This window comes from Galendromus occidentalis, unplaced genomic scaffold, assembly GCF_000255335.2.
Source record: "Galendromus occidentalis unplaced genomic scaffold, Mocc_1.1 scf7180000077511, whole genome shotgun sequence".
NCBI classification, from domain to species: Eukaryota; Metazoa; Arthropoda; class Arachnida; order Mesostigmata; family Phytoseiidae; genus Galendromus; species Galendromus occidentalis.
In genome coordinates this window covers 1,111,333-1,136,302 of record NW_003805499.1, presented here as the reverse complement: position 1 = coordinate 1,136,302, position 24,970 = coordinate 1,111,333, and the positions used below count along the sequence as shown (strand labels likewise).

Sequence of the window (24,970 nt, the reverse complement as noted above, 5' to 3'; positions counted from 1 at the left end):
TAGAGAGGGGCTTCCATTGGAAGGGGGCTGTTATCGAAGGATTTACGCTAGTATGTAATAAGATAAGAGATCATCCCGGCTCACGATCATCCTCGAGGTTTCAATTCTCTGGCATTCAGATATTCGCTTTCACCGAGACCCAGCGATGGGCCCAACGGGGCATTCTTATCAGGATTGACTTATGTATTGTAGATCATGCGAGAATGATTCAGCTCTCTTTCCGGATGCGAGGGCGTGTCCTCTGAAAGTTCACCATTAGGGTTGTGCATGCAGTGATGGAGTAGGGAGAGGCTGACATGGATACCTCAAAACCCTCACCATGGAGTCCGACGAATATGAATCTCGACGAATCACGACGGACTGGTCAGAGCGGCTTGCACTTCTTCTGGCCTGATCACTCCATGATCATTCCAGGATCAAATCAAATCTAGATCTGATGTCAAGCGGCTGGAGCATGCAGCGAACTCGATTTCTCCGCCATTTTATTCTCATCGAGGATAATATGAATACAGAGCACGATCGCCGAGGCTCGGAACCGCTTCTGCCCACCGGTCATCGGGGACGTAGACGGTCGTCAATAATAGTTAGCGTCGACAGGAAATGCAATACACTCGGACAACGTCGATACGCTGCCCGGTACCGCAAGCAGGCGATCCCTTCCGGATTTCCTCGAGCGAGAATCCTTCGGTGTCGAATCCTTATGCAGACTTCGGGGTTGACCTTCTCACTCGTCGCCTGCCACTGTGCGCCTTACTTCACCAGATCGCGAAGTCAACGCTTCGAGAAACTTCTCTCGAAGCGCTAGCTTTTTTGAGCAGTCAATCAATCGTGTATTCGTGTCAGTACGTCCACGTGAATATCTGTGCGTTTGCCGCGACTCACAATATTCGAATCAACGCGCATCGCAAGAATACACCAGCTCCCGTTCGAAAAGACGTTGACCCGGAGAGGGTGCTTGGGCTTCGGTGAGAGTTTTCTGGGGAGAACGTGAAGAATCCGCTTCAGAGCAAGCGGCTAAAACCAGACGTTCACTTGACGGCGTTCGGTACGTTAACGAAATTCATTCCATTTTTCCCGCTTAGACTAATATTTACTCAAAATCCCTCGACGGTGACTTTGCCGATGTGCGAGGCTCATCTCATCCACGGGCGTCTTCTCCTTATTCTGTAAGCTGATGAGACCGAGGAGTCTGGAGACGGTCGGAATGATTATCTGAATCAGTTTCCGGAATCGGATTCCCACGTAGCTCGCTACGAACACCGAGACCCTCGATCCCGGAGGAGGCGAGCAGTCTGAGAGTTGAGGTTCGTTGTCCGTGACTTGCGGTATCCGTGAATCTAGTGGCCGATCTCTGCCCATCGACAGAGAGATTTCAGTTTGGGGATCTCTCGTTGTTTGAGACGAACTCGTTTGGGAGTTGACGTGGATTCCGGTGTATATATTTAGGAAGATAGGTGAAACTCGCCTAGAGACTCAGCTTCCCTTGAGAGGCTACAGTGTGACTACAGTGAAAGTGCGGATCGATTCTAGCTCTCTGTGGAATGCGCTGTAAAAATTTGACCTACTGAAGTGTTCGACGAATTCTCACGATTCGGATCACTCGGCCAAGTTCAACACGGGATTTGTGCGATCGATAAAGGAAGTCATTTTGAGCGAAGGATCTGAAGATCACATCCGGCGTGACAACTGTGATCGATCGGAGCGACTGCAAGCGTAAGCATTCCTAACAATGGTCTCATAGATGATGCATGTATCACAGTCTCACTCGAACTCATCGTGTTCACGATCCTGAATTAGAAAACGCATTTCCGCAATATCATCGGAAACCATCATAGCTTCTGGTTCGACCCATCGAGGCCGTTGAAGTTCAAGGTGGAAGCCACTCGCCGATTGGAACCCCTTCGGTAGCTTTCTGCTGCGGTGAATTTCTCAGACTTGAGTCAGTGTCAAGGAACTGCGCCATAGACTACCAATGAAAAAAACCGCTCCGTGAATGGAAGAATGCTCGATACGTCTTTTTTAGCGAACCAAAGCAAGACTACAAAGTCTCTGATAGTTTGGAGTAAGAACCCTAACACGTGGGGGCCGCAAAAAGTTCAAGCGCTGAGGGAACGATGAACGTGAAATCGTCGGAATCCAATGAGGTTCGGATTTTTAGATTTTACGAACCAGAATTTCAAATGTTCCCAAAAACCGATGCTAGTCCAAGTTTCTAGCCTTAACAGATTCCGCTTGAGCAAAGTCCGAGCGTTTCCAGAAGAGGGGCTTGCGTGGAAAAATAGCGACAAAGGAAAAGTTTTTCTCATTTCGTGGACTTGTCAGATACATTCCCGTTGGAGGGTTAAGGTTGTCGTTAAGTGCCTTCCGATTGCCAGAAACTGAATCTCCGTAGACCTTCAGATGACACTTTTTAGCTTATAGATGGAAATGAGATATTGTATTTCGCGATTATTTATTCCCAAATGTGTTTCCGACGACGGATGACACCTTTGAGATCCGCTCTTCGGATACGCACCCTTGTCCGTCTTCATGATGACGGCGGGAAACACGAGACAGAAACGACTGGGAAGCACGAGCTGTTGGCTGTGAGATGAGTGGGACCTTGAGTTACTCATGACATTCCCGGATTTGAGAGATGTGAGTTAGCGTCCGAGCCGTCGACCGAACTCATAAAACTTGATCCGCGCATCGGCGAACTCGGACGAGTTATTCGCGCGAGCACACTTAAATTCGGAGCTACCGGAGTTTCCGACACTCGACTGCGTGAAAAACAAGTAGCCCGAGGATAATAGAGATCCCGTCTTCCTGCCGACGGCAGCGCTTCAGATATTCTGGAGAAAACGCATGAGGCGGTGCCGTGGTCGATGACCGGGACTGACCCAGATTGATGGTCTGACCCAGCTAAGAAAAACACGTGATGAAACGGTGAACTTGTTTCTTTCTCCAGCGGAAACTCCATCCGAAAACGTTGAGACAGTGCGGGGAAACCCCAATCGACACAACGCTATCCATCTAAGGGATCAATTGGAGCGTGCCGCGCTAGGAACTAGATTCTTCCCCCCTCCGGAACCACATCAAGGGCTTTCTCGGAATATTTCTCGTTCGGATCGCGTGATGACGAAAGTCGTTGCTATCCGTTTACAGAACCTCGGATAAAGTTTTCACAACAGAGGTCGAAATACACTTAACGTCTGATGAGACTACCTAGGGAGACTCCAGAAAAGAGCCTGGTAGCTCGGATAGTTCCATTGGGCAGGTCCTCGAACATGGAAGTCCGGAGAGAGTGGTCTGATACCTAAGTTGGTTATATTATAGAGGTCGTCGTATCAAGTTTCACCGTATCAAGCGTTCCGTATAGATGCCCCCGGGGCGGAACTGAATATCGGGATGTAGATGGGACGTTCCTGGATGCTGCAAACGGGGAGACGGGTTGACGCTTCGAAAGCTCGTAGCTACTAATGACAAGCAGCTGGATCACGAACGGGACGCGAGAGGTCTCCCGAATCGGTCCGAATAGCCTCCTCGAGTCTCCTTTTCCGGTTGGAATTTGAAATGAGGGGGAGGGACGCCGCTTTGAGGCATCGCTCTGCAGCGCCAGGACTTTCGGGGTCGGTGGACCCCCGAGGTTTGACAGATTCGGCCCCGAGACAAATTTTTGGAATCTTCCGTCTTCTCGGGTAATCCCTGGATCCGCTGCCACTCCGAGAACGACTCATTCTTTCCCGGGAAAAGGTCTCGCTCAGGGCCACATCATAAGTGATTTCCTCATCAGTCTCTGAAGTGTTGAAACTCATATTGAAGCATTTGCTCGCTCGTATATGGGAAACCGAACGAGTGCGCTTGAGTCGTGTTGCCGACTCACGTCTTCAGATTCCGGGGGCAAGACAGAAGACTCCAAGCAAGAGTGGTGCGGGGAACCTCGAGATGAGCTCCGCAGGAAGAGCAGCTTGGAGTGGCTTCCTCCAGATGTCGGAATGTCCGGGTGGTGTCCGGGAATGTCCCCGGTCTTATCGATGATCCACCTCCGGGAATCGAATGGCTCACCCAATGATCTGGCTACTCCTCCGCCAGCAAAGGAGTTGTGTACATCGAGGCGGACCCCTCGCGTTTTCGCGTATTTTCCGAGACCTCAGAGAGCTTCCATCCGATCCTCAGTCTGTTACACGACTGGGAAAGTCTGGCTCCCCCTTCGAGTCGAGGTTCGACGCCCTCAACTCATCCCCTATATAACTCTGTTTGACTGCTCTGTTTCCCTTCCAGAGAGTCCGCTACAATCATGGACGGCGAAACCGACCTGCTGACCCGCTGGTTCCACCTCCCTCAAGATCCTCGAACCAAGGATTGGGTTATGGTGAAGTATCCGTCGATCATCGTCTTCCTCACGGGTCTATACCTGTATTTCGTGAAAGTCTGGGGACCGGCGTACATGAAGAGCAGACAGCCCTACGACCTCAAGCTAGCCATCAAAATATACAATGGTCTCAACGTTTTGCTCAGTGCGGGATTCCTCGCCGTGGTTCTCTCGTTGACCTATATCGGCGGTGGATACAGTCTTTTCTGTCAAGGTACGTAATTCCGTGCAGGCAGTTCATCGGCGGGAGGCGAACGACGAGAGTCCCGCGTCAGTCGATGACCCATTCTTCTTTTGACAGAAAATCCCTTTGATTCACAGGCATGACATTTTCGACCGACAAGAAATCTCTCATACTCCTGGAAGTTTATTGGTGGCTACGACTCCTCCGGATCGCTGACTATTTGGACACGGTGTTCTTCGTCTTACGCAAGAAATTCAACCAAGTGTCGACGCTTCATGTTGTCCATCATTGTCTGGTGGTTTTCGATTGCTGGTTTTGGCATAGAATCGGAACGGATGGCCACACGTCGTTCATAATCTGTCTGAATACCTTCGTTCACGTCATCATGTACACGTATTACTTCTTGTCGGCGTTCGGACCGAGATTCCAGCGCTACCTCTGGTGGAAGAAGTACTTGACCCAGCTCCAGATCACGCAATTCATAATCGCAATGATCCACGGCGCCATCCCGCTCTTCTACGACTGTGGCTATCCGAGGCTTTACGTGTACCTCGCGATGCCACAAGGTGTTCTCTTCCTGTATCTCTTCGTACAGTTCTACGTCGATGCGTACAACGAGAAGCGGAGGAAAGAGGCCTACGGGATCAAGCCCTCAAACGATGGTTACGCTACTGTTTGCACTCCTCAGATCGGAGGATTGAAACAAGACTGAGGCGGCTAGCCGAATAGCGAGCGAGCGAGCTCTACCTAGTATCTTATAGTGACAGAATGTATATTAATTACGTGACTAAGAAAAAAACTTAGGATCAATAGAATCTTAACATTTAGGAGCGGACAAGATGACGTCGTTGACCTTTGCCAATCCTTTACGCCCTGATTGAACCGAGAAGATCACATTACATTTGACGAGTAAGCTGTGATACAGAGAACGAGCTCATCGAAATGTTCAACTATGTAGCAACTGAACGAAAGCTCAATAAATCTAACTCGTACACGAAAAACGATTCCCGTTCGTCTCATTCGAAGGAGTATATATATTTCAGTCTCATCGGCAGTTTTCATCATTCTCCAGGAACAGGATCGTTCACTTTCATACATTGGGTACTGATGAGCATCTATTTGATGCTAGCGATATTTACAGATGACATGTATCGATCTATATATAGCAAAAATATAATTGCGTCACCCAAGTCGGAAGAAGTCTGCCTTCTTCAGGGAATTCAAAAAGTCAATAACTTCGATGACATTCGCTTCCTGAGTTCTTCTCCAATCGTCAAGAATCTATGCTGAAATGCTCCAATGCTGACGCTCATCGCTTGTCGTGGATCATATCTGAATCTTGTCGTGGGTGAGTTAGAGAAGTCGCTGAATCATTCGAAAATCTGCATTTAAGCTCACCAGAGGCTTGCTCTCGAGCTTACCTTCAACATATATAGAAAGATCGTCAACGAACTTTCTATAACTCTCATTCAGATCAAGTGAGTCGGGACGGCCCTGTGCCGCGATCTGCTCCAACATTCATTACCAATAGTACAGAAATTCCACCTCATATGAATCCCGGGTTCAAGCATTCCTCTCAACTGATTGCGAGAATTACCTAAGCTGACGTTTGACTTTCTCTCCTGGGTGAGAGTCCTGCATTCGTTCCCGTGGGGGTTTCCGCCGTCACCGATTCCGGTACGTCATCCGCGGGAAGGGGCACGAGATCCATTTTGACACAGAGATAGCTGCCGTCACGATTCCATTCAGAGTCAAACAGTATGGTTGCCCGTATTATTCTGATGCATTCCTATCGTTCCTCGTTGTCAGTGGTATCGTAAATGAATCTGAGTACAGTACAACTAGAGGATTCTTGTGCTCGTAGGCAGGTATATCAAGCGCAGCCGCTAACACGAGGAAAACTATCGGAGAGAACTAAGCACACGTAGATAGCAACAAAAGAGTCTCCTGAGTTCGGAGTTGTGACGCGTCGATGTTCTAGAAATGCCTTCGCTTCGTTGTATCGATGTTGCATAGGTTACGTTGTTAGACTGCCGTGTCCCTGGGCAGCACAGCCAAGAGTGACTCGTACCGTGTGCCATTCAGCGAGTACGTGCTGCAAGATAGAATGTCAGTGAACTAATTGCAGGTGCGGAATCACATGCGAAATTGCGGCTCAAAGCTCAAGTGGAAGCGTGGGTTAGAGAATGTAGCATGCGGAGGCTGCTAGTGCGAATCTGGTTCCTTCTCGCGCATTTCTCAAACCAGTCAAAGTGAAAAGCTCGGTGTTTCTAAAGTTTCGGGCGAAAAAGGAGCGAGAAAATGAAATTTCTTGCAGCGTCTAATAGCGGGAGCGCGATAAATTCGAACGCCTGGCAGTGCGAGGCTCATCTTCATATTCTTAATTACGGCTGAATGAGATATTAGCGAACACAGGTTCCACTCTATGTTCGAATGCTATGTTATTATGTATTATCAACATGGGAATAAGGATCAGTGATCGGCGGCGAACCGAACGTGCCTGGCAGAAGAGACTCCCGCCGAACTCAAAGTGTTCCTCGGTTTCGCCTTCGGTTGAATGATTAGTGTTGAAGGCTTATCAGTCTCCTCCAGCGAATCATGCAAGTATCTGGAATAACACAAGGCAAGTCAGACCCGCGACTCATGAGCTTTCTGGAATTCCCTTGAAGCGATATTAGCTCGCTCAAGATATCACCAACAGTATGCAACGGCGGCGCCGACGTATGAGTAATATCGATGTGAGGCACAATCGAAAGCCTGCCTGGCAGCTATCCATCTGATTGATGAATGATTAGCAAATCAGAATTATTGGTTCCTTCGTCGGGCGGAGCCAAGGGGATATCAATAGCTTTCCACTATCCAGTCATACAAGCAAACAACATGCTGTTGCATTCAATGAGTTTTGATTCTACCTCATGTTCTCGGGGAACCCCACGAGCCAACAAGAATTCGACTTCCTCCGAACGGGGCGGGGAAATGAGTGTTCGGGGGAGGGGGCGGCTACGATGGGCTTGAGCATTTCGTGGCAGAGAAATTTCATCGTCGGTCGGGCTGAGTTCCGTCCGGAGGTTCAGTGAGTTTCGGCAGTGGGATCAGTTACATGGTCGGGAACGGAATCTTTCGAAACGATTCCATCTTGGCAATATCGAGACCCGAACGGCTTTCGTAGGTATCGACTTCTGACTCTCGACTTGCATGGCTCTGAATACGCTCTGAATCCGGTGCTGGGAGTCCTCCCCTCAATAATAATGATCGTCTCCATACCTGGAAGCTCTGCAGTAACAGCAGAACCCTAGAAAGGCGAAGAAGAGGAACAGAGCCGCTAGAGATGAAACGAAATATAACGACGTTCTGAACACGCGAATGTCGTACTCCCAAGGAAGCTCGTTCCAGTAGGGCCAGTAGTGCTCGGCTCTTCCGAAGATTCCCGGTACGTAGGAATTCCAAAACTGCGCCTGTTTTTGACGGTAGTCTTGAAACATGAACGACGAAGAATTCTGAGCTTCGTAATAGGTGGCATTCAACGACAGATAGCGGAGAAGACCTGGAAGCGATTAAATTATCTCGTACCATCATCGATATGGAATCCTCGCCCCCTACGATGGCATTTGAGGGTCCGGAAGCGCTTAACTCGAGCTCCGGACAGGAGATCTAATGCACAAACCTTTCCTCATTGGTCTCCAATCCACCACTCCGAACAGGGCATTCGGGGTAGGATTGCCCTCTTTGGCGAAATTCGCCCACGCCTCCATGAGCAGTTGACTCATGTTCCTGTCTCCCTCGCTCCAGTAGACTTTATTGAAGTCGTACTCGGACGGGTAGAACTTGGGATCCATGAAGGGGGCCCCGGACACGAGAATGCTCTCGGTGTCGTGTGGAACCCGGTTCCACGTTCTCCGTTGAGGCAAGAAATAACTCGAGGTCAACGAGTAGTTCATCACGTACATATATACGGGAACTTCGATCTCGAGGAGCAGCTTCACCATTCGATCCATGGGTGCCACGTACAAGGCGTCGGTGAACATCTGGGAAACCAATGAGCTCTGTTCAACGAATAGAAGCGCAGGAGCATGTCTAGGAGTTCTCGTCTATCTCGAGGCATCTTACGCGAATCTCATTTGCCTGGATTTCCACTTACGTTCACGTATTCCTCGAGCAGGAGCGAGGAATTCTCTGAATCCGTCCACGGTGTATACATGAATCGGATCGCCTGAATTATCGCATCCTCATTTATCGTATAATTGTACGTCTTGGCGTACGCCCGAATTTTTTGATCGAAGGCGTCCTTGTTCAACTGCCAGCCTATGTTCTTCAGCTCCTCATCGTTCTCGACAATGAAACTAGCGTCGTTCACGCTGACTCCCGTCATGTAGGAAAACTGTTGAACTCGTTCGGGTCTCGGGATTTTGTTCTCAAGATACTCGAGAGCGCTGTACGGCATTCCCGGAGACTTATATCGCGTGTTTCGATCTAACACGGGACCCCAAGGCAACCATCCACGGAGGGGTGTGACCGTTGTCAAGGTAAACTCGACGCTGTTGTTGCTTTTCCTGTGTATGAATCCATTCGACGGGGCTTTAGTTTTTCTCCTCTCGTGACTCCCGAAAGTCTCGGATAGATTTATTATCTTGGCTTCTTTTCCCGAATTCTTTGACGATTCTCCTGACTCACCTTTTGAGACACTCGACTAGCTGCCAGCTGTCTGTAGCCCAACAGCCTATCTGCTCCCCGTAGAGTCTTGAGATATTCCTCACGAAGATGGCATCATCGATGGAAGCCCATTCTGCGACGGCGCTTCCGGACATGGCAATGACCCGCTTGATGTGAACTGAAATCATTTGGGCCATTCGAGTTTCTCTCATGCATTCGATGGCGGAATTTCGGAAAGGAACGTGGAGAAACAGAAGCAAAGTCGCGTTCCGGTGCGGTGACATGATTTCGCCTATCGTTGTCAATCGAATGGTCGATTGTCGATCGGATCGATCGGAACCCACTCGGGTCATAAATCAAATCAGCGCACCCATAGAGAGTTCCTCTATGCTAGAATAGATCAAGGGCTTACGGTTCTCTCCATAGATCTGCTGCATCATGTGAATTCCGGCAGCTGACGCTCCTGCGCCCGGACCGAAGATTGTTATTCTTTCGGGATCGCCGCTGAATCGTTCGACGTTGTGGTAAACCCAATTGATGGCGGCTCGTTGGTCGAGAAGACCGAAGTTACCGGCTGTGGAGAATATTCAGCCGGATTGAGTTGCATCCAATGCTCTAAGAAGATCGACAGAGGTCTGAAGACGAACTTCGCGAGTCCGAAGTCCCGGAAGAAACTCACCCGACGAGTTGTCGCCCGTAGAAAGGAAACCGAGCGCTCCAAGTCGATAGTTGAAGGTGACAACGATAACTTCTTGGGTGGCTGCCAGCATATGACCCGGGAAGACATTTCCGGAACCGTGGCTGTACTCGCCGTCGTGGATGTACATCATGACCGCGTATCGTTGACCACGATTCACCTCGTCCTGGTCGAATTGGAAATTCGAAGATAAGGTGATTGATCTTCGATGGAAAACACTTGGCTCGGCTCGCGAAACTCGATTTCCTAGCTCGGCACACTCACGTTCGGCGTATAGACGTTGAGGTAGAGGCAGTCTTCGCTCACATGCTCGATACCCTTACTCGATCCGGTGTAGTTCGTGTGTTGCAAACAAGCCGGTCGGAACTTCTTCGCTTCAACATTCCCTTTGAAAGTCAACGGTTGCGGTTCCTTGAAGAATAATCCCGGCATGAGCTCGAGTCGACTCTTTCCACGCTTCCCTTATGAGCAAGATCTGCTCATACTACCTCCCAATTGAAATTGTCTTAGCGAGGTGAGATCTGCAAGCTTGGCAGTATCCGAACTGTATTGCGAGAGAGGGGAGACTCACCCGAAACCGGAATAAGCCGAGAGGCGGCTCTGCGTAAGGGACTCCGAGGTATGCCACTGCCGATGCGGGATAGTCCCGCTTTGGGAGTTTCAGGCCTCCCTGCTCGACTGGCCGATCCTCACGTTTTGTTGACGGGGTGTCACATAGGTAGACCACTTTTCCTGCGAAGGGGGAGAGGGTAATTCGCTTGAAGTTCTCATATCGACCTATCGACCAGGCTCTCAATCGAGTAGATTCAGGGGGTCCAAGCTGTCAGCATCCGATCGCTCGAATAAGGAAGATCTCGCTAGGTCATTCTCGATCCCCAACTCCGGTATGGTCCGAATGACTCGACGCATTCAGTCTGTAAACTTCAACGTACGAGTATCGATCGAGGTCGACACGAGACACCGGACCAGAGACCGTGGAGTGCGATTCGACCACGCCTCGAAAACGGCGCTCCTACCTTAACAGCTCGTCTCCAAGCATTGGCGACGCCGCGCCGCTCTGAGCTCAAGGGAAATCCTCAGTCCGAAGCAGAAGAACAGAAAACTGAAGTTCAAGTCTTGCGAAACGTTACGGAATCCCGTGACGCATGGCTTCCCATAGAAGATCAGGGCCGAAGGGAAATCACGCAACGCACTTCCGCCGCGACGGCGAATGGAGATGCCATGTCGCTCGACTAGGGTGCTCCACGCAGAAGAACTCCGATAAAAGCGACGCAAAAGTTTAACTCGACAAGGGAGGTAGCGTGATCATGATTTCAAGTATTTTCCCGGAGGAAGGAGAAAAAAATACGGTCGATATCCGTCTTCGTAATCGAGGGTTTTTCTTCGATGCAGAGTGTCCGGGCCAAACGTTTCCGAGGAGACTGCCCTCCACCCTCTGATCTTTTGCGCTTAAAGAGTGAACATCAGAGAGAATTTCCCACCTCGCTCCTTCTCAACAGGAGACAGAAATATGGGAGCAGCAGTTCGAGCTTAGACCGTTCCTTCATCCCACGAGAGATCGACAGTTTTTCCGCTCGTCGAGCGGAAATCTCCGGTCGAAATCTAAATAAAACAAGGGATCCCTAAGTCGTGAGGCATCCCTTGTTCTTGGTGGGATTAGTCATGGTTCATAAACTACTACATCCGATGATTCACGCTCGTTCCCAATGTCGCTTTTGGCTCGCGTCACGGCAATTCACATCTGATCGCTGGAACGCCAGCTGAGTTGACAATACGTCATAATCACATTGAACATTCTCTCGACTCAAGTAGCAATCTTGTCAATCGAGATCGAGCCCGTTCAGCGATCCGATCATGGGCTTTGCTTCCGCTTGTGTGTCAGGTGCGCTTGAATCGCGCACCCATAATAAAATCAATAATGAATTGATTCTTCTTGAATCCTGGAGGCTACTGAATTTTGCTTCTCAATGAAGACATTGGCGCTGAAAGTTCCACGCCGAGTCATTTGAATCAGACTGAGTTGAATTCACGGAGAACTCGAGGGATTTCTTTCCCGACTGTTCAAACACGGTCGAGCAAATTGTTGACCAAGTCAAGGAAGAGGGTCAGCGATACAGAAGAATCTCTCCCGGAACATAGAATGCAGGTCGCTCTTCTTAACTTCATAATCTACGCTGAGAGGAGCGATCTGACTGGCCTAGAAGACGAAGTAACTACTTTTCTGCCTCAAGTCGCCTCATACGTGTGGGAACGTTTCGCTTAAAATAATTCTTCACCTGCCCGTCCAAAGAGCGAAGGCTTTCCCTTTGGCCGTGCTTCCGCCAACGAGACAATCACATCCCATGCTTTATCTCAATTCCAAAATATATGTGTTCATCGGCATGGGGAGAATTTTCGGTGGGACGCCACTGCCGCGAGAATCGAATCGATTCTAGAACATGAGCCATCTCGCACGCGGATTCTCTCTGGATTGATTCGGACGGAAGGTTCAAGAGAGTCTCCTCGTGGCGACACACCTGAGAGTGACACGGAAAGGAATGCCACGCCTAAACGGTTCAGCTATGTAAACACTCAATCAGCAGTTCTGCATTACTAGCGAGCGACATCGTTTTCGCGAGGTTTTTCACATCCGAAATTGAAGAAGGAGTCGACCGGCGCTGTCTGGCGCGCACGGCTGGCCCCGAGTCTTTTCTTCTAGAACAGAAAACCTGCAAACGGATCGTCATTGTCTTCGCCGACGTTGCCGACGAGTCGTCTTATCAAAAACAACGGGACTATGGTGCGCCGCTGGAGAGCTGCGCCGATCATAGAACGCTGACATGACTGAGTTTGGGTCAGCCCCAAATAGAAGTTTTACACCATTGGGTACAGGTTGTTTGGCGAGACTGTTTCCCGCGATATGAGCGTTCCCTGGTCGCAGCTTCAGCACTCCCTCCCTCGTTACAGCAACAAGTCCCATCCGCTTTCAGGTCGGGATCCGGGCTCGGGGCGTTCACGCGAAAATTCCAAACCGTCCCGCTTTTCAATTCATCTGCTGCATAATTCCAACACTCGGTGCTGACCCAGCCTGCGATGAATTCCGATGAATCACTCCATGCTCAGCAGTCGAACACTCGTTCCGAGACTCGTCGAAGTTCAGGACTTGACTTACCTTCGTAGGTGCCGTAGTTTGTTTCCACACTTTTCGTGAGGGGGAGGTTATCCACTTGAATGACGTTACATCTTGAGTCACCTTCTTCTTGGATTCGTCGTTCGACGTCGATTCCCGGGTACCGATTCTCGTACGGGAGTCTCCCGTCCAAGTAGCGCGGTCTGTCGAAGTTCCTGTCGTACGGACGATTGTTCCCGATCCGAAAATCCGGATACTGTCCGTGTGCAGAGAGAATCAGACAGAAAAATCCGCACACCCATCGCATTTTAAAGCACTGAGTCCTTTCGGGCCCGCAGCCCCTCTATATACACTGATGACTAGATCGCTGCCGGCACTGTTTCCCGAATCATCTGTGAGTTCTCCGAGGCATCGGAACTTCTCGTACGGAGCTTCCAACCTGTCACTTTGGTAGCCGTGGTCACTTGTTAACACGGTGGTACACCTGCGAGCGAAGAGCGCGCTTTGGAGAGAGCTCTTCGTTAAAGAGACTGTCACTTGGCCGAGAAGTGTGTTCGAATTGCGGCCTGTAATGACGACGATATGGAGGGGACTTGCTGGATAACAATGGGAGCGGAGAGTTCGTCCAGCTACGTACTGCGACGAGCAACAGCGATAACAGCCAACACCGCTGCGGCAACGACGATCGTAGTGCAGAGCAGCAGCGGTTCACTTCAGCATAGCGAGCGTCGCCGTCGTCGTCGTCAGAGAGCTCAACGTTCGTTTCTATGGCGACCCTGAACACCACCACCGACAGCGGCAGCGGCAGCAGCACCGGCTACCACAGCACGGAAAACCGCTGGATCTTCGGCGGAACGGGAGAATCCTCGCGTAATGTCATCGCCGGAAGCATGGGCAATTAGTGGAGGGAATCAGTAAAAATCATTGCTTGAAAATCTATGGGACCGATTGTCTATCCGCACGGCGGGTTGTTGGATGCCGAGGAAGTTCGACGGTAGGCCCCACACGTCAGTTGGAGAGGAGCGCAGTCGATCCGGTCGAGTTTCAGTCCGCTGAAACGCACATGAGCCGTGTGCCGGCCGCAGAAACAGATCGGAACGATTTTTTCTTCCTCGAAGATACCACCTCTTCCGACGGAGCAGCCGAGGCGAGTTCTCGATAGAGCCGCTATGTCGACTCCCGAGTGGAAATATCCTTTCTATGTGGGACAGGTCCCACGGTCCGAGACATTCTTCTGGATGAGATGTCGATGCTTGGAGAAAATCAAGGAAGGAAGGTACCTGTACGCCGGCGATAAGCGGTGCTTGCCAACTGACAAATCTTGGCAGAAATGGCCTTGACGTGGTTGTCCGAGTTCCCCTCAGAGCATGACTAACAATGAGTGACTAATGTTGCGTTGCACGTTCGCTTCCTTACTCTCTCACCCCCATCAAGAAGGACGTCGAATGGTTTCAAGTCCGGTATCTGGTAAAGGCATTTGGTGTCACCTCCTCCGAAGACGCTCGATTCTCCGTGGATTGTGGAGACAGATTAGAATTGCTAACTGTGAGCAGAATCGCCGGAAGAGAGCATGCTGACTGAGTCATCGAATAAAGAAAAGAGGTGAAAACTTCCGCTCGTCACAACGAAAACTATCACAGAGAATTTCCGAACGAACATTTTTATCCCGTCCGTAGGCTGACTTGCCGTGGAGATGATTTCGCGAATCTTTCAGCGGACGACAAACAGATCCTGCCGATCTCGCAAGGTTCGTTGTGGGGAGACTGTGCTGTACTGGAATTGTGCATACCCCAGGACGATGATCTTCACAATTGATGAGCCTCGGTAGGCGGGAGCTTGACCCGCTCCTCGTACCCTCTGAGCAAGGGTAACTCGTCGGCTGCTCATTTTCCCACAGAAACGTGAACCTGTCCTTGACTATGTCCTCGAGCCCTCCCACGATACGTGAGGGATTAAAACTTACTTCCGGAGTCCGGACGTCGGACGTCCTCTCGTGGTGACTGGAACGCGGAGTGCGCAACAAGGATGCGGAGTCGACGGAGTGGTCAGCAGTCGACTTCCTCCAACCGGCGATGGGGTGGCTTCGGGGTTCCCATCATCAACCTTCTTCATGGATGCAAGCGAAGGGATTCGAGTCCGACCGCAAATTGTGCTCGGAATTTTGATGGGTTTCGATGCACATTCCTAGGATTTCCTCGACATAGCGTCATTCACTCATGAGGAGTCTAGTCCAGATGAAGATTATGGGCTTATCCGCAGCCTAATCCGTAGGACGAAGAATGCCCCAGCTTTCTCGCTCCCATGGCGCCTCACGGAGGAAAGCACCGAAGGTCACTGCCCTTCCATTTTCCAAGGTACACGCTCGGGTATACCACACCCCGACCCTAGGCGCCAGAGTCAATGCCGCCCAAGAGCTCTACGGACGCGTGAACATCGGACCAGGATAATAGTCTCCGCGGAGTCCCTCCGAGCGTTGGGTCTGAGGCTCATCAGTCAGCAGTGTTCGGACACTTGCGAAATTGCCCGAGCAAGCTCGTCTCCCCACACAGATCCGGAGCTCATGGTCGGGGTCGGCAAGCAGCAAGGCGGACCACCGGCGAGGGAGAAAGTTGCGAAATAATTTGAGAGTACTGAGGAGGTACCGCCCGCCTTCGTCTTCATGATTTTAGCTTGAAGGGGTGGCCAGCTCTTTTGGAGTATTCGCTCCAGCTAAGGCCGAATCGAAAACATAACGAGCTCCCTGGAGCGGCATAATGAAGCTGGGATACCCGGGGCCACATTGGAGAAGAAGGTGGGCCTCGGGGCGACCACCAAGCCGACCACGGCGGGGAGACGATCGGAGACCGTTTCCAGTTCCGCGCGAGACGGGACCGACTTCCCTTCTCGCTTCTGCCGAAGACTAGCCGATTTCAACTTTCATTCTTGGATATGGATATGATTCGCCAGCAATTTTCTGCCATTGTAACAGTCTGCGGCAGAAATGGTCTGTGGATTCGCTCCGTTCGATTCAACGATCAATCCGCCTCTTCGTCTTCGAGAATTGACGCGCCAACCGTCTCAGAAAGTGGTACATGGGAGCCACGGATCCCGTCGCAGAGTCTCGGTGGCGTTTTCCTAGCTGATGGAGCTGTGCAATGGGACCGGGGTGCATCCTGATCAAAGGGCCTTAGCTGGGAAGAAGGAGTAAGCTCCGCAAGTCTCTCTCGTCGTCTACGTTTCATATTTTCCGCGGGCGTCCTACGCCCTCCCTCGGGGGCGACCCCCCCTCCTGATCCCCCTACGTCCGGAATACTGCTCGAGGGGCAGAGAGCAAAGCTTCGGGGGATGGAAGCAACGCCGATGAACAGCGCGAATTTTGAATTTTGGCGCGCTCCCGACGAGGCACTCTGTTTAACGACGAAGAAGAAGAAGGAGAAAGCTGTCGGGTGTTGTGTTATTCTGGCTTATTTCATCCTGCGGCTTCTTGTGCTCTCCGAAACAAAATACAGGCTCCTGCCCCAAGCATAGGTGGCCCATTCAATTAGCGACACTCTCGGAGCGATTCGATCCCTCGGATCTCGCTGAGCGACTTGAAACGATTCGACCCGGAGAAGAATCCAAGACCGGCGCACTCATTCCGTGATTCGTGTCCAATCGCTGTTCGACGCTTGCGAGCGTTCCTCACGGCCTCATCACGAGTGAAACGGAGGTGAGCTTCAGATTGGATCGCCCGCCGACTGTAAATTGAGGGGCATTGACTCCCATTCGATCTTGTCCTTGCAAACATTGTGCACAAGCCTATCCTCGTGCGGGAATGAGGAGGCAGAATACTGTGGCCAAAATGATTCGCACCGAGAGATCCGATTGGTGATTTCGATGGCGCGATAAGCATCGAGATCAACGACCTCTGATTGATTGGAAGCCATTCCAGAATCAGAGAATCTTGTCGCCTCTCGACATTCGACCGTATCACTTGCGCTCATTATCTTCGCGGGCTATTCCGCCAGTTCAAAATTCGATATCTCTACCACAGAGGAGTAATTTCGAATTAGGAATGTCGAGAACTGAGACACGCGACTTTCCTGTCAACGCGCAGTCTTCTCTGCGGGAAGTATTTGGAGCTACTGAGACCCATTGTGATCTTTCTGACGTTTCAGATAATGTTTGAGAGCGGCTCTGCGGATGCCGGGCCGCCGGGAGACTCCATGTATCAGGCCGCTACTCAGCCGAGCTTCCTACGAGGTTCCGCCATGTCGCGACCTCCTTTCCGGCCACCATATGGCATGATGCGACCTCCGATGCGTGGCGGCTTCATGGCTCGTCCGAGAATGAAATCGATGATGGTAAGTTTTCTTAAGGGCCATTCCATCTGATCTGCGCGGACGAACTGACCCGGGCGCGCGTTTGGGACCCGGACCCGTCTGTAGCGATTACCATCGCGCTCCTCTCTTCCAGACACCCATGGGAATGTCCCCGATGGGTATGGGTAACGGAGATCAGAGACCGGCTATCGATCCCAATGCAGAAATTTGGGTCGAAACTCAAACGAAAGAAGGGAAGGTCTATTTCTACAACGCAAAAACAAGAGCCAGCGCCTGGACTCGACCTACAGGCGATGGCGTACAAGTATTGACACAAGAGCAGCTCGAGCAGTTGGCCCGAGGGAAGAAGAAAGACGAAAGCATGAGCGCGACAAACGGACAACAAGCCATCGAGTGAGTTTGGTCTCAGATTATTCGTGGTCCCGTCTCCCACTCCTTCGGGACAGAAGATCTCATTCTCGTCCGATTTTCAGCCCACAGAACGGGATGGCGCTCGGCGAGGACGGACCTCCCGGCGACGAGAGACCTCCCGGTGAAGGGGACAGCATGGACGTTTCAGGGTCGAGCGGTCACGCAAACGGCATGGGGCCCCCAGGGACCATGGGGGGTCCTCCATCGCAGCACATGGGACCCTATGGCAGTGAGTCTGAATCCTCAGCTTCGAACTCGGATGTCTAGGTAGTTTTTGTCCTCCGAGGAGCACTGATGACAAAAAGGAACTCTGACTTTCCAGTGCGGCCACCTTTCGGAATGCCCCACTTCGGCCCTCCTCCCTTCGGTCCCCCGCCTGGCTTCAGCCCCGGTTTCACTCCGGGAGGGCCCCCGTTCATGATGATGCCTCCTGGGAGCTCTGGTGGATACCATGGGGCCCCCGGCATGTACCCAGGCCATGGCGGTCAGTCCCTAGATGGGTCAGCTGGCAGCAGCAAAGCGGAACTCGACGAAGAGCTCGGCTCGCTCGAGATTGACGCCGAGATCAAGCGAAAGGCCGAGGAATGGAAAGAATACAAAACTCCCGAGGGCAAAGCGTATTTTCACAGCACTGTTACCAACCAATCGGTGTGGGAGCGGCCTCAGGCTTTGCTGGATCTGGATAAGGAAGAACAAAGGTGAGGCTCTCGTCCTTGGGTTTTGCTTCATTTCCGTTTAAAGTATCGAGGCCAATCCTCAGATATCCGCTCGCTCTTGGATGACCGTTGGGTTCAGGAACGTCGCTCGAGCTCTCAGAACTACTTCGGCGAATACACTGTCCAACATTTTCGATTTCTTGTAGGATCAAGGAAGTCCGTGAACGAATCAAGAACCGCGAAGAAACGAAAAAAGCTCGCGAGGTTGCCGCGGCGGCCTTGGCCAATCCTGCTCTGGCTCACATGGGCACACCACAACTCGGCCTCGGTGGTCTCATGAATCTTGGCGGACTAGGCGGTATGGGTGCCGGCCAAATGGGTCTCACAGCTGCTGAGCCGAAGGAAGAAAAACCCAAAGACCTAACGAAACCCGTAAGCTCGACTCCGGTTGCCGGTACGCCTTGGTGCGTGGTTTGGACCGGCGACGGTAAAGTGTTCTTTTTCAATCCCGCGACGAGGAGCTCCGTCTGGGAAAGACCTCAAGATCTCCAAGGTAAGCTGTTGCGTCAGAGCACCCCTGCATAGAATTTGCCGGTTTCGGAAACAGCGCAATCGTTCTGAGTCCTTTCGTTCGTCAAACAAAGGTCGCTCCGACGTTGACAAGCTCCTGGCTGCTCCACCGTCCGAGAAGAAAGCCGAGCCCGAACTGCCTGCCTTCATGGAAACAAAAAAGCCAGTTACCACAACGAACACGGCGCCTGCTAAGGTCGAAGAACCTTTCTACAAGAAAATGCGAACAGAAGAGTCCCCGGTCGAGGACGAGAAGATGAAGAAGCCAGTGGAAGAACTTGTGAAGGAAGATCCCATGGCTGCCGAGAAGAAAGCGGCCAAGGAGCGGGCTCTGATACCTCTCGAAGAGAGAATGGCGCAGTTCAGACAGTTACTGGTGGAGAAAGCTGTAAGTTCCTTTCCTGTGACGAGGCGTCCTCATTGATTGTCGTCGATGACTCTTCAGGCGACCCCCTCCCCTTCACAAGTTCATCTCACACATTCATCATTCCAGGTTTCTGCCTTCAGTCCCTGGGAGAAGGAGCTCCATAAAATCGTTTTCGATGCTCGATACCTGCTGCTCGCCTCGAGAGAAAGAAAACAAGTTTTTGAAAAGTACTGTAAAGAGAAAGTGGAGGAGGAGCGAAAAGAGAAAAAGAACAAAGCTAAACAACTCAAAGAGTCGTGAGTATCCGAGACGCGAGTATCGACCGACGTCCGAGACCAGCTTGACGAGATTGGAGGCTTCCAAGCCCCATCCGATCGATTCACTTGTCTGATGGTCCATCTCTTACGTTTCCAGGTTCAAGGAGCTCTTGGAGGCATCGAACTTGACGACAAAGAGCAGTTTTTCAGATTTCGCATCAAAACACGGTAAAGATGAGAGATTTAAAGGTGTGGATAAGATGAGGGACAGGGAAAACCTTTTCAATGATTTCATAGCGAACTTGAAACGACGCGAACGCGACGAGAAAAGCGCCCTCAAAGACAAGGTGAGACTCGATTCTCTCTATCATATGCTTGAACGCTGGAGCTTTTATATTTCTCGTAGTGAGAGTGGTGATTATTATTTCTTCAATCGTCTAATAATCATGGCGAAGCGACGAGAAACATGTTCGTACAATATATGTAAATGATGATCGAGTACATGTAGTTTCGGTGGAAAAAAAACTATGTGCTCCCGAATCGCGATGCGGTGAGCGGAGAGATGTGGTTCGATAGCAAGACGGGCGCGTCGAACTCTCCGAAGCATCGCGATAACGCTCGTGTTCTTGTTCGATGACCGAGAATCGGCTCCCCCTCGGAGCGTTGTCGGTACTCAACTGTCGAGTGTTCCAGCGGGGGAGCACTCGACGCCCACGGCTCCCAATGTCGTACTCCGAACGGATCGTCTTCGCATGCGCTCTATCGATCGGGGCTGCCCGATCGGAACAGGATGTTGTTTGACGTAGTTCTTATCGAATTCGACAGCCGCTCGTTCACACCTTGTATAGCGTTAGTGACTGGATTTGACTCTGATCAATTAACGCGATTATTGACTTCACGCAAATGAGGATTGCCTCGAGCGGCAGCGTGACCGAGTTGACAGAGAATCGGCGACGATTATCGCGAACGGATCGATGCATCGTCCCGCGAGCTCCTAGACCCACAAAGGTTATGTTGCCCACTAATTCGTTCATTCATGTGCTGTTCTATATGGTCTTCCATAAATTATAGATCGGACGTTCCTCAACAACCACCGCGACAACCACGACGGGCGGCGAGTTCAGTTTGGGTTGTTGAGGAATTCCATTCTAAACAGAAAGCAAAATGCTTCTCTTGAGCGTAGGCACGAATCGTCGGCACGATTCGTTTGAAACTCAGGTATTCGAATCGCATTCAGATACATTCTTTGATTAAATCTATTTAGTGGTGGTCCATTGAATCCTCGTAGTCTCAGTGTGAATCTTCTCACTGGTCGTCCTTGTTTCCAACCCACGTTTAAGGCTCGCACAGGTCGCGTCAGAGACAGGATTAACACGGCAGGTGTTTGCTCGGCGCCACGTGCCAGAAAGTCTGAACCAGACCAAGGTTGCAGCTCCCCTCGCGCTCGCTCGGGACAATGCAGCTGCTTGACACAGTGTTTGAACCCCGTACGGGCCAGGCTCCCTGTCGTGCTTTGCGGCGGGATCACTAACGCAATCATTGATTCCAGAGTTTAACTCGCGGTTACTTCCAGGGATCTAAATTAATTAAACGATGGATCTCGATAACCATCGGGAAATGAACGAATCGGCAGACTTTTTCAGGCGTTAGGTATTCACGATCAGCTAGCATCCTACCGATCTTCTGGTGATTAAAGCCCATTATTTGTGCTATTCTAGCTCCGAAAAGACTTCATCGACCTTCTGAAGGAACAGAAACTGGACAGATATTCTTCTTGGACAAAAACTAAGGAAGATATCCGCCACGATCCGCGCTACCAAGCGATCGAGAGTTCCACGACCAAAGAAGAATACTTCCGGGAGCACTGCGCGAAACTATCAAAAGTGAGTACTCGATCAGCATAGATGACAACGGAGGATCCTCTCAGCATTGACTTCGGGACTTTTATTTAGAGTCCCTGCTGACTTCGTGAACCCTGCATTTTTCCCCGTGACTCCTGCCTGTATATACACATCAAAAGAGGAGAAATCATAGTATAGCTCTGCTTCTGGAGGAGATGCGATCAGAAAAGGTCACCTTCACGCTGAGATCAACGCATCCCTCCGTCGAAAGCTCCCCCGGAGTATTGACGTGCCTATTGGGTGGGGAATTCGTAACGAAGGAAGTCAGAGCATTCGATCACTCCTCGAATGGCTTGTCCGTGAAAGAGAGGAGCGGCTCCGCTTCCTCGGTGGGGGTCTCGGTTTCCCCGACGGCGAGAAGTTCCTCTGGTGGAAGCCCCGTTGCATCGGTAGGAATCGTTGGGAGGATTCCCTGTTGAGGATCACCTGTTATTTGAGACTATCAATGGACCTGCCTAGTCGGAGCCAGGGCTTCGAGGTAGACGGGAGTGAGGGGAATTACAAGAAGCCGCACCTGTTGGGGTTTCCGAGTTAGAATCTCTGCGATGGCAAATTTTATCCGCGGCAAGCATCCGGTTCTCCACTGGGTGACTCGGTTTCCCATAATCTTCAGCTGTACGCAGGGTATCGGGTCGACATACGCAGTGCGACGTCCTGCGAAGGAAGAAAAAATCGCAGAGAAAGCAAGCGGCGCAGCCGCAAAGCGGTGTGTCCGGAAGGAAGCTTCTAAGATCGCGTAAACAACCGACGATTGGAGCAGATTGACGCTTTTCTGATGTACGCCGAGGTCTTTGGACCGTTCAAGGTCTGCGAGATCGAGGCCTCCAACAGGATCTGTCTGTTGGACGGGCATCCGCGGTCGACTAACGATTAGAACCTGATTTCTAATGAGGACTTCGGGAGCTCAGGTGGATTGGCGTAGGAATACTCGCTCAGCCACCACCTCCTCAAGTGCCCGCCTGACATCTGACATCCCATTCGAAAATTTGGTCGGCAATTATTGCCAAAGACTGGATTGTACCTTGGTCGTCGAAGAACGAATCTTCGACGGCTACCGTAAGTTGTTCGTCGTTGCCGATCTTCCTTCGCTCGAGAACTCTGGCGGGAATTTTGCCTGGCGGTGTGAGGACCTGGCCTAGAAAGGATTATCGAAATAGTATTCGATAGCGGATAAGCAAACTTACGGGAAAGGGATCATTGGTGAGCTGGATCAGGCAGAAGCGGCTCCTGATTGGGGTCGAGAAGTGCTTACGAAGAGCTCGCGCCTATCTTACCCGTGACGGCCGTTTCGAGGATAACAACACTGAGCACGATGAGCGCCCTCATGACTGAGGATATCGTCGGGAGACCTATGCGCGTTGTAGCGCTAATCGAAGGATCTATATAGTTCCCTCCCCGCCGTTCACGTCACGGAGAATGCCTAGATTGGCCTCACGTGTATCTCTTCGTGATCGTCGCCGACCCTCCTCGTGCTCGTTGCGTCTCATATTGATCGGTATTTGGGAGAAAGAGTTTGGGGCATCTATAGAATGCCCGACCACGAGAGCCCGAGCTCCAGGGGCATTCCAGGTGGAACGCACGATCTGACGGGATTTTCGATTTGCGGGAATTCGCCAGAATGGAGTCCATTCCAAAGGGACTCACCCTGAACATGGATGTACTGTGATCTCTATCGTGAGCTCCTGCGAACGACGGGATCGCTCACGCACTCTTTCCGACTCAGAGACCTTCTCGTGGGGAACTCCTAATAAGGCTCCAATTTTTTTCCCAGGCGCATCGATCTGACACCGCCGAACGCGACGATTCCGAAGAACGTCAGAGGAAGGAGAGAGCGGAAGCTTCCATTCGACAACGCGAAAAAGAAGTTGCCGAAAGTTTATCAGTAAGTCTCAAGCAACGCGACCGGGAACGCGAGCATCACCGACACGAAGAAGCGCGCCAGAATTTCCAGGTGAGCCTCTACTACATATGCGCTTTACTGAACGCGCCGTTTATTTGTAAGCAACCATGGGACGAGTGTTAGACCCATGGAAACGATTTCCGGATTGAAATATCAGATGAACAGGAAATATCCGAATCTTCTTGCAGGCATTGCTCTCGGACCTCGTCCGAAGCTCCGACATTTCGTGGCACGACGCGAAAAAAATGCTGAAAAAAGACCACCGCTACGAGAGCGTCGACATGCTTGATAAGGCGGTGCGTGAGAAAATGTTCGATGATCACGTTAGCGTTCTAAAGAAGAAGAAGAAGGATAAGTTCAAACAGATGCTCGGCGAATGCGCCGAAATCACCCTGAACATGCCCTTCAAGGACGTGAGTGCAAGCGCTTTCCATCCAGATCATGAACTCGCTCAACTTATATAGCGATTCATTATTATGTAATTTATATAGTGATATCTGTTCTGTCGGGGTTTGAGGTAGAGCTTGATTTTTTTCTAGGCACGTAAGTATATAAAAGATGATCCTCGCTATTCGAAGTATTCGTCGTCCGAACACAAATGCGAGAAAGTTTATAAGGACTGGATGAAAGAACAAGTTCAAGCGGCCATGAACAACTTCCGCGCCCTTTTGTCCGAGACGCAACTCATCACGTACAAGTAAGCACGCCGTTTGAACGCGCCGTTCAACTATCATTCCTTTGTATACTCAGTTCGCGAAGCATCGTCGCTTACATCCCTCGTGAATTCGTGTATCGATCGTCTTCGGCTCCAAAGGAGCAGAACGCTATAGGTGCACCGCTCATCTGTTGTTTCCATTTCAACAGGAGCAAACAAATGATCGAGGATTCCGGCAGCCACCTGCGTGATATTCTGAGTTTTCTCGAAAACGATAAGCGATACTTGGTACTATCCGAACTGCAAGAAGAACGCCTCGACATCTTGATGAACTATATCGACGGACTCCACACCAAGGGTGCTCCGCCGCCACCGACTGCCTCCGATCCAAGCAAGAGGAACAAGTAGGGTGTAATCTTCTCCTATAGACATTGATGGACGTTTTGGACGATTGTATTTTCCTGAGGAGAATTTATGATCATCTTTGGACTAACTACCGGCGAAACGGGCACCGCTCGCTAGAACAAGCATCCTGAGGCTCGATTGAGAAACCATTTTTTGACGCGCTAACTCCTGAGCACGGGCTTCGAACATTCGGTATCCATTAGTTGAAGATTCGTTGCTTGATTCAAAACTCCGATTCGAAAACGCTCGCCTACCATCGATCGCAACCGTCCTTGTCTCCGTCGCGAATGGGCATTAATCTAAGATTTCTTGTGTCGGTTCTCTGTTTGAAAGCTGCTCTTAGAGGCATTCCCTCCATATTGAGCGTGGAGGAAATTTGAGCAGCTATGAGACAGCTCGCAAAGCTTTTTATTAAGTTAAAAATTTCTCCTGGGGGAGTGGCCGTTCGGTCGGTCGATTGACTTGTCCATTCAGCTTTATCCGACTGAATAGATCATTGAGAAGAGTCATTTGAATCACCTCACGGAGTGCTCGAAAAATGCATACTTTGTTTAGA

At 50.8% G+C, this 24,970-nt stretch overlaps 3 protein-coding genes across 3 annotated transcripts; 2 read left to right on the top strand and 1 right to left on the bottom strand.

Moving 5' to 3' along the window:
* The first annotated feature begins 924 nt into the window (after positions 1–924).
* Positions 925–5,527, top strand: LOC100902901 (elongation of very long chain fatty acids protein AAEL008004). Its single transcript, XM_003746960.1, has 3 exons — positions 925–1,045; positions 4,261–4,565; positions 4,673–5,527. Exons 2-3 carry the CDS (start codon positions 4,277–4,279, stop codon positions 5,245–5,247), a joined length of 864 nt encoding a protein of 287 aa, XP_003747008.1. The 5' UTR covers positions 925–1,045; positions 4,261–4,276; the 3' UTR covers positions 5,248–5,527.
* Positions 5,528–6,560: 1,033 nt separating this feature from the next.
* Positions 6,561–13,298, bottom strand: LOC100899720 (neuroligin-2). Its single transcript, XM_029112500.1, has 11 exons — positions 13,034–13,298; positions 10,454–10,614; positions 10,147–10,293; positions 9,865–10,048; positions 9,598–9,759; positions 9,207–9,363; positions 8,674–9,085; positions 8,200–8,560; positions 7,800–8,079; positions 7,032–7,143; positions 6,561–6,653 (listed from the first exon to the last, which is right to left on the bottom strand). Exons 1-11 carry the CDS (start codon positions 13,296–13,298, stop codon positions 6,561–6,563), a joined length of 2,334 nt encoding a protein of 777 aa, XP_028968333.1.
* A 3,832-nt stretch (positions 13,299–17,130) lies between these two features.
* LOC100899577 (transcription elongation regulator 1) lies at positions 17,131–24,417 on the top strand. The gene is made up of 13 exons (XM_003747019.1): positions 17,131–17,313; positions 17,426–17,685; positions 17,766–17,932; positions 18,026–18,401; positions 18,566–18,912; positions 19,004–19,317; positions 19,423–19,592; positions 19,711–19,900; positions 21,272–21,436; positions 23,226–23,405; positions 23,543–23,767; positions 23,894–24,051; positions 24,219–24,417. Exons 1-13 carry the CDS (start codon positions 17,131–17,133, stop codon positions 24,415–24,417), a joined length of 2,934 nt encoding a protein of 977 aa, XP_003747067.1.
* The last annotated feature ends 553 nt before the right edge of the window (positions 24,418–24,970 follow it).